General features: G+C 35.7%; 2 protein-coding genes across 2 annotated transcripts in view; one reads left to right on the top strand and one right to left on the bottom strand.

Moving 5' to 3' along the window:
• The window catches only part of LOC132033446 (protein S-acyltransferase 11), a 52,235-nt gene that overhangs the window by 23,459 nt on the left and 19,054 nt on the right, over positions 1-9,722 (top strand). The window lies entirely within an intron of this gene.
• On the bottom strand, positions 840-2,129 carry LOC132047397 (uncharacterized). The gene has a single exon (XM_059438448.1). It carries the CDS (start codon positions 2,127-2,129, stop codon positions 840-842), a length of 1,290 nt encoding a protein of 429 aa, XP_059294431.1.

The raw sequence follows: 9,722 nt of genomic DNA, 5'->3' as shown, positions 1-9,722 counted from the left end.
TTCTTGGCCCAATAGGCTAGAATTCATATTTCAAAATTCCCGAAATAAATTTTCGAAATTCCAATTTTGCCCTTAGGCCTTATCCGGTGTTTTCACGTTCAAATTTCCATAACCGGCATACACTTACTAAGAAAAATCCAAATTGGCCTTATTTCTTACAAACCAAAATTATGTTCAAGTTCTCCAAATATGCAAAAATGCCGGATGTAACACATAGCATGTGGGCAAGGTATTTTGTCCAGGTCAAAAACTCTACAAGTACAAGATCTTCTTTGCAGATCGACTGTTGCAACTGAACCGTGACCGGTGACGCTAAACTTGTAGTTGGCAATTTGATGGGCCAATAACTTATTACCCAAGTTGACAAATTTTGATATTTTTTTTTCCCTTAAGGGAAAAAAGATGGTTGGTGAGTCGATGAACTCCATACGCCTCTCATGAAATTTCTCAAGAAACCTCCCCGTTTATGGAATCAAATAGAGCAAGAATGGGAAATTCTCTTTCAACATGAACATTGAGTTCACCGACTCAGCAGTGTTTGTCATCATAAAATTATACCTGACAAAACAAACATATTAGTGTTGGAACAGGTGGCTGAGGCTCAGCTGTGTGAAAAATCACAACAAGTAACATATCTGCCGCAATAAGTTACCTATTAGTTGCAAAAGAGATATGTTACTTGTTGGAAACAGAAATGTGCAAATACCTATTTTCGGGGTAGAATGCCCTGCTCCATCTATGGAATCCAGCACGTTCAAGATGTTCGGTGGCCCCAGAGCCAAATCTCTCGATTTGATTGAAATGGTCATTGAAGACATCAATATTGTACGCTTGTCGCTTTACAAAATTGAGATATGACCACCCCATTGTGAAAGGTGGTTCTCGATTTTCCCTAGGTGCCTCATGCAAAAACCATAATGACATGTAGGAGGACAATTGAAACCGCCTTTTGATACTGACGTTATCGAAATTATGCACAACTCAGGGGTATCCTCTATATAGCTTCTCATTTGTTCAAAAAAATATTTGTATGAAGCATCACACTCCTTGTCCACTACACAAAATGCCACTGGAAAAATATGATTCTCCGCATCTTGTGCGACTGCTGACAACAACACTCCTTTGTACTTGCTCCTCAAGAATGTCCCATCGATAGCTATGACTTTTTTCATTTGCGCAAAACCAAGAATCCAAGCCTTATAGGCTACAAAAAAGTGCTTGAACTTCCCAGTTTCATCAACCTTCAATGCCGTCTTACTTCCTGGATTTGCAGAACGAAGCATATAACGGTACGCATCAAGCACCGCATACCCGTGCTCATGTGTCCCTCTTGTTAAAGCCTTTGAAATCTCCATGCCCTTCCAGACCTTCCAATAACTTACCTTACAACCCAAATCTGTACGGATTGATTGACTCGTATCTTTTGTAGATGGGCCTTTACCGTATGGAAACTTATCTTTGAAGTATTCACCAATGACTTTCGCAGTAGCGTGTGGATTATGGCTCGTAATATGCTCAGAACCACATGTGTGATGCTTTATGTAGGTTCTGATACAAAATCTGTCAGAACTTAAAAGCTTCACAGCCCTCAGCCACCACTTGCACTCCGGATGTACACATCTGAAGCAATACACAGTACGCGAATTAATCACCTTCTTGATTCTAATTTTTTTCTTCAAGCAAGCAAGTTTCAACCAAGTGGCTAGTGCTTCCTTGTTCTTAAATGACATTCCTTTATAAAAACCTGTTTCATCATCTTGAACATGGCTAGACTGTATTGATTGTGTAGTGCCCACTGTATTGCTCGCAACTTCGGGTATAGGAATCGGGTCAGCCCCACTTCCATTATCTGGGATATCCACATCCACCCCATCTAATTCATCATTTAACACATCTTGTTGGTCTTGAGATAAATTGTGGTTCTCTACCGGGCTTCCAACAACGTATACCCTTAAAATGGGCCTAGCTACATCATTCAAATAAGCACGCAAACGAACCTGATCAGTTATCTTAAATGGCAAGACCCTCTGATTTTCAAAAGAGCTGTGCATGTAAGTGATGGCAAGATCTTTTAGTTCACAAGTTAATTCGCAATAGGTGATGATTAGGTTCACAAAATCATCGAACATAACATCTCTTTGGACACCATCGCTATCGTCTCTAACGTGTCACCACCCTTCCATCGCCAAATATATCGATTGTTCTTCTCGATCCATTCACCATGGCAATCAACCCCTATTGTTATTGAGTCCCCCATTAGTGGTGTTCGAGGTACCTGAAGATATTTTGTTTAACGAAAAATTGGTCATGAGAGTACATACCAATCTAAACAGCTGCAGTAGTTGTTCTAACAGATTATTGACTTGTTGGAACAAGTGGACTACTTGTTGCAACAGGTAATAAAATTATTGCAACAAGTCACTAATCATTGGAGTCCGCTTCAGCTTTTTTTCGGGGTAATGTTTCGCATCGTTGAAGATGTCCAACAGTTATCGAGTTGTTGCAACAAGTGTATTACTTGTTGCGGCAAGAAAGTCAATAATCCCCAGAAGCAAATTTTTTTGGGTTCTGTTTTAGATAAAAACTGAAGCTGACTCCAACAGATAGTTGAGTTGTTGCATCAAGTGGAACACCTGTTGCAACAACTATACAACTTGTTACAAAGAAGTCAATAATCTGTTGGAAGCAGCTTCAGTTTTTTGGGTTACGTTTCAGACAAAAATTGAAGCTGACTCCAACAGATAGTTGAGTTGTTGCAACAAGTGGAACACCTGTTGCAACAACTATACAACTTGTTGCAGCAAGTCAATAATCTGTTGGAAGCAGCTTCAGTTTTTTGGGTTCTGTTTCAGACAAAAACTGAAGCTGACTCCAACAGATCGTTGAGTTGTTGCAACAAGTGGAATACCTGTTGCAACAACTCACTCGCTTGTCACAGGTTATTTATTTAACAATTATAACAACTTCATAATCATTGTAGAAGTTGCAACAACCACATTATATGTTGCAACAACTACAACAAGCCTACTATAAGTTGTTGGAAAATCGAGATTTATACCTGTGTGAAAAATTGAAATAAAACAACATTGTTGTACTTACCAAATGAGCGGAAAACACTTATGAAGTAATTACCATTACACACAACAAAATCCAGTCAAAAAATTGCAAAATCGGGTGGTCACTTTTTTTTCTTTCTTGAGCAACAATGGCGGAAGAAGAAGAAGAAGAAGAAGAAGAAGACGAAGAAGAAGAAAGCAAAACAATGGAATGAGTTATGAAATAATTTCCAGTGCTACACGAATGAAATCCAGTCAAAAAATTACAAAATCAGGTGGTCTTGTTTTTTTCTTTCTTGAGCAAAATCCAGTCAAGAAGAAGAAGAAGAAGAAGAAGAAATGAGCAGCAGAATAAGAAGAAGAAGCAGCAAAAAGAAGAAGAAACGAAGCAAAAAAGAAGAGCCAAAAATGGTGGAAACGGCGCAGGCAAACAGAAAATTTGGCGCGTTTTTTTGGCTCTGTAGGGTTTATATGGGTTGGGTCAAAGTGTTAAAAATAAAACTTGAGGGCAAAGTGTAAAAAATAAAGTTTGGGGTCAAAGTGTTAAAAATATAACTTTGGGGCAAGTCAAAACTCCCTAATCACTAATCCAAAGTTTATCACCCCTACTCAATTAAAAAAAACTAGAATTACTCCAACTCAATTTTTTAAAACCTATTTGTCACCTATAATTAAAAGGCCCTTCTTTCTTCCCTTCCTTTTTTTAAACCTCTAATGCCTTTATTTTAGCCCCCAAAATATTAAAGGTCCTAAATATATAAAGTACTTATAATTTATGTAAGAGGAAAAAGACATCATTTCACCCCTGAACTCAGCACGAAAACTCATTTTAACAACTAAATTTAACTTATAATTATATACCCTTTAAAGAGCATATGTTTCAATTATTTTCCAACTTGAAAAAATAATATCACTTTCACAATGTGAGGTGTATTACACTCGCGCCACGTCATTGCCACATCGCTGCCACGTCATTGCTACATCATTGTCATGTCAAAAGTTACCAACCCTTCATTTTTTGGTTTTCTTTTATTATTTTTTTCTCTTTCTTCTTCTTTCTCCCTTTTCTCTTTCTTCTTCTTTTTCCTCATCTTCATCACACTTGTAGCAACCACCACCACCACCGCCGCCGCCACCACGACCCCGCCACCACCATAACCACTGCCTCCTTAAATTAACCCAACTGAAAAATTCCATCTTTGTCAAAGATTTTCTTTTATTAATCATATTTCCACGTTAATTAATTCCTAATCAATTATTAAAATTCCTAAATCACATTTTTTCCAACATTAAACTCCCACCCACCTGCCCCCACCCACCAACCTTTCTTCTTCTTCACCCCACCCCCCTCGCCACACACCAGTCCATTTGAAGGGCAATTTGTGCAATTACTTCATTGTTGAGCAACCAGTCCATTTGAAGGGCAGTTCGTGCAATTTCTTCATACCTGTTAAAAGTACACTTAAAGGGCAGTTCGTGCAATTTCTTCATTGTTTAGCAAACCAATATTTGTGGCAGTTCGTGCAATTTCTTCATTGTTTATTTTGAAGAAATAAAGCAAACCAATATTTGTGGGTTTTCTTAATTTGGTGATCCAATGAGAAGTAGAAGCAAAATATTCAGAAGAAGGTCCGTTGGGAAATTATTGTTGCGTCGGTGGTGGGGAAGGTTGGCGGCGGCGGCGGTGGTGGTGGTGGTTATGGAGGTGGGGGTGGGTATGGTGGTGGTCGAGATAGTGGGTATGATAGTGGTGGTGGTGGATACAATGGTGGTAGCCGTGGTGGAGGTGGATATGGAGGAGGCATCTATCGACGGTGGTGGTGGTGGAGGTGGCGGTGGTGGGGGGTTCTGGGCCGATTAAAGTGGGGTGGGGGAAGAGGAGCGGGGGGGAGTGGGGGGTGCATTTTTATTTTTATTTTATTTTTTAATTGTGTATTATATATATATATATATATACGGTCCAACTTTTTGTGTTCTTCACTCTCTTATTTTTTTTGCCACGTCAGCATTTAGGGTTGTATTTAATTAAGATGAAAGTTCTTTAGGGGGGTATATAATTAGAAGTTAAGTTTAGTTGCTAAAGTGAGTTTTCGTGCCTAGTTCAGGGGTGAAATGATGTCTTTTCTCTTTATGTAATGATTAATAAAAAAAAATGAGTCTAAATTTAATAATTATAAATTTAGTACAGACAAATCTCTTTATAATGGCACCATTTGTCTGAAAATTTTATGGCTGTAATCGTGATGTGCTGTTATGTATGTATGTTGACATTTGATGTTTAGATCTCATTTAGCTGTTATAAACAAAAGCACGCAAATAATTATTTTTCTGTATTTTTTTATGTTATAAACGAAAACAATATACTTTTTAATTTTATAATCTCAATTGATTTTCATATCTCATTAATTAAAAATTAAAAACACTCATAGTTCAGGGGTGAAATGATGTCTTTTCTCTTTATGTAATGATTAATAAAAAAAAAGAGTCTAAATTTAATAATTATAAATTTAGTACAGTCAAATCTCTTTATAATGGCACCATTTGTCTGAAAATTTTATGACTGTAATCGTGATGTGCTGTTATGTATATATGTTGACATTTGATGTTTAGATCTCATTTAGCTGTTATAAACAAAAGCACGCAAATAATTATTTTTCTGTATTTTTTTATGTTATAAACGAAAACAATATACTTTTTTATTTTATAATCTCAATTGATTTTCATATCTCATTAATTAAAAATTGAAAACACTCATATATTACTAATAAATTCATAACTAGTTGTATCATACTGATAAAGAATTGAATTCTGAGGAATATATGCATTTAAAATTAATTGAGAATTTAAATATTTCAAGTTTGAAGTAAGAATTCTTCAATTGTAGGTTGTTTAGTAAATTCCAGTCTCTTAGTTATAATATAATGTTGGCTTAAGTCATCCACGATCACCTAACTTGTTCACAGATTCCACTTAGACCCTTTCCAATTAAACACCTAAACCGCTCGGGATTTGAACCGCTCGGACGCTTTTTTGACAATAAGTGGAAAAGACAAAGTGAGTGTAGTCCACTCCCAGATGATGTGGGAAAACGACGAATTAAATGTGGAGACATGGCATTTGGCCTCAAAATAATAATTAAAAAATTAACTGTGATTTTTTTTTTTGTTGAAAAAAATTCTATTTTAAAACCTATTTAACTCATAAAAAAATAGTTAAAAAAGAAAATCACCGGACCCCACCCACCAACCCAAACAATCATCCCCTTTCTTCTTCATCCTTGTCAAACCCCCACCTCCGGCCGCCGTTCCCCCACCCCCACCAATAATTATTCCCCTTTTCTTCCCTTATTTAGGTTCAGTTCAATTGATTATTAGCTGACTACTGATCACAAGCTAATTACCGCCGAAATAAAACAAGAGCTCTGGTGGCCGGAGCTATGAAGAGGATAAAAGGGTGAAAGTGGGTCAACCTCAATCAATCATATCTTGTTGAGCAAGTTTCAGGAAAAATGTGATGACCCTTGGAAAGAAATGAGATTGAGAGGATTTGAGCATTTTAATGGTGAGGCAAAGGTGGCGGCGACGTGACGCGACAGTGTGGTTCGACTCATTCAAAGAGGTTTTAAGGTGTGATTGAATTACACACTTTGTTATTGTTTTCAAGAAAAGTTTCCAATATTTGTGTTAGTGTTTGTAATGTAGAAGAAGAGCTTATGGGGTGGAGCTCTTAGAGGTCTTTCAATGGTGTTTTTTGATACTTAAAGCAAAAGAAGAGGAAATAAAAAAAAATGAAAACATTTAAAAAGAAAGGAAAAAAAAGAAAATGAATTAATCATTTTTGAATTCCTGGACGAGCTCAAGGAGAGTGGAACATATCCACTTAGCCATGTCAGCAAAAAGTGTTCAAATGGTTCAAATCCGGAGTGGTTTAGGTGTTCAATTGGAAAGAGTCTAAGTTGAGGGGTCTTAGTGGAATCTGCGAACAAGTTTAGGTGGCCGTGGATGACTTAAGACTATAATGTTAGAATTGACAAAGAATTTTGTCAAAACTTTCAACAAAAGAGAATTCAATAGCTTTTCGTTGAAGGCTATCTAAGGACTTAACATTTGACCCTTCTACTATGTCCATGACATTAATGATGATTATCATAAATATTTTAATAGTTTATCTTTATACATAATATATTTGTTGCAATATATAATTACACAATATTTGAGTATGGCTATTATAGAGAGGTAATTTTACAAAGAGTGTACCGTTATAATGAATGACATTGCTGTTATTGATAGACTGCTGTTATAGAGAAGTGAAACATAACATGAAAAATCGGTTCCGGAGAAAATCAAATCGTTATAGTGGAATGTTGTTATGTCAAATGGCAATTATTGAGAGTTTTGACTGTAGAAGTTGTGTGACTGAATAAGTAAATAATGATAAATCTTTTCTCATTAAATTAAATTGTACAGTATACTTATTTTTTCATTAATTCTAAATTTTCTCCTATGTATAGTCTTTTTTCATGTTTATGACAATTTCACTTTTTAGTTCAACTCAATTTATCATAATTAGATTTTTTTTTTGAATATTTGATTGATCCATAAATAAAAAAAAAAGTTCTTTTATGTCAATTTTTTTAAATAAAAAAATTCCTGAGGTAAGCGTCGCAAGGTTCGAAACTCAGTAGATAATGGATACACTCTCTAACCTTTTCCACTTGCATACCATATTTTGTATGGGGGATAGTTTGATATTGTGATGTACACCTAATCCACATATTACCGGTTGCGTTCTCTGTTAGAAAATATGCACAGTGAAAGACATTCCATAAACATGCTGTTTAAATGAATAATAGTAACAAACACAAACACGAGAGGGCTAAGGTCAGCATACTCTACCTTCCCCAGACCCCCTTGTGGGAATATATTGGATATGTTGTTGTAAACACGAACACGTAGAATATACAAACGTGTTGAAAATCAATTCAGGAAATACTTCTCGAAGCGTGAGTAAATATCCTTCAGCAAGTCCTACTCCAATTTTGCGGTCTTCTACAGTGATCCCAAAATAACAGCCGTACTCTCTTAATACTTGGGTGGACAAGTATTGTTTGAAAACTTGTGACTTCTAGGTTAGGAGGACCCTTAATTCTAGAGGGAATTTTCACGTTTTTACCCAGTCCAAAACTGGACAAAAAAAACAGTTTTCTTCCTTTTGCACCAAGAAACAGGATTCTGAGTCCTAGTTAAATATAGGCACAACATGGGCCACATAATTAATTACTGAGGCTCCCTATTATGGAGATAATTCAAAAATCTGATTTGAATTATTCTTACCATAATAAATTGCAAATCATTCTACTAGAAATTCGTAATTGCACTCCTCCATTTATGTTTCGAAATTTCCCATTAAATACTTATGTAATTCCCCATGTTAATATTACAGACACTAATTAATAAAACAAATTATTGAAGAATTTAATTCAATGATTAATTTTCTTTAGAGCACTCTTTAATTTATTTCATGTGCCGGATTCATAAATCCACTAGCCAGGTTTGCACATGAAAGCTTATAAGCTACTCAAAAAGGTGTATCATCAATCTCTATATCGAGACATGTATTCCATCAACTAACTTATTATTTCACTAGTTTATAGTATTATCATCCAATCTACCAAGCATATAGACCAATCTCAGGATCTCACCTTTTAATAAATCAAAATGACAATTAATATACACATCTCATAATAGTTATATCAAGATTAAGAATATAAGTACATTCAATAGTTTAGAGAATATGTTTTTGCCAGTCAATCTAAAACACCTATCTCTACTCAGTCCTATTCAATGCATTCAAAACGCACTAGCACGAGAAGTTAGAACTACACCATTCTCGTAACCAAGATAAATTACCTTTAATCTCGTGCAACAATCATTCTGATGGTTTGTCCAAATTTCCATCTACGTTTGTGAACTATAACTTTAAACTTATAAGAACAAATAATTTAATTTTCTGTGTATAAGCTTAAACTCTATACACCAAATCAACTACTATATAAGTTAAGGACACATATATGATAAAATGATCTACTTAATGTAACATTTTATTGAATTGAATAAATACATAAATAATTGTTCCATAAAAAATACTATATCAAAACACATGGTTAATAGTATATCCTAACAACCTCCCACTTAGACTCATAACCATGTGTCTACAACTCTAACAGCCATTCCTTCGACATGCCTATTAAAAGGCTTTTGTGTTAAGGCTTTTGTAAAATGATCTGCCAGGTTGTTCTCTGATGCAATCTTTGAAACTACCACGTCTCCTCTCTGCACTATGTCACGAATAAAATGGTACTTAAGCTCAATGTGTTTTGCTTTCTTATGGCTTTGTGGTTCCTTTGAATTTGCAACGGCTCCACTGTTATCACAATAAATTATAAGTGGTGCTTCAATCGAAGGGACAACCGGTCACGACCCAACCGGAAGGCCGCGACTGGCACCCAGTGCTAGCCCACCCGGGCTCCTCTTATCATACTTTCACATTTACATCTAGGTGAGCCACATAGCTAAATCATACTTTCCATCCATTATTCATACTAATTCCATTGGGCACCAATTCATTTATATCATCATCGACAACTATGCCCACAACAATGTACAT

The sequence above is a fragment of the Lycium ferocissimum genome, chromosome 2 (genome assembly GCF_029784015.1).
Source record: "Lycium ferocissimum isolate CSIRO_LF1 chromosome 2, AGI_CSIRO_Lferr_CH_V1, whole genome shotgun sequence".
NCBI lineage: Eukaryota > Viridiplantae > Streptophyta > Magnoliopsida > Solanales > Solanaceae > Lycium > Lycium ferocissimum.
The sequence above is the reverse complement of the archived record's forward strand: the minus strand, read 5'-3'. Positions and strand labels throughout refer to the sequence as shown.

Bases quoted from the DNA above. Each gene is read 5' to 3' on its own strand.
- LOC132047397 (XM_059438448.1), bottom strand. From the start codon at position 2,129: ATGTTCGATGATTTTGTGAACCTAATCATCACCTATTGCGAATTAACT.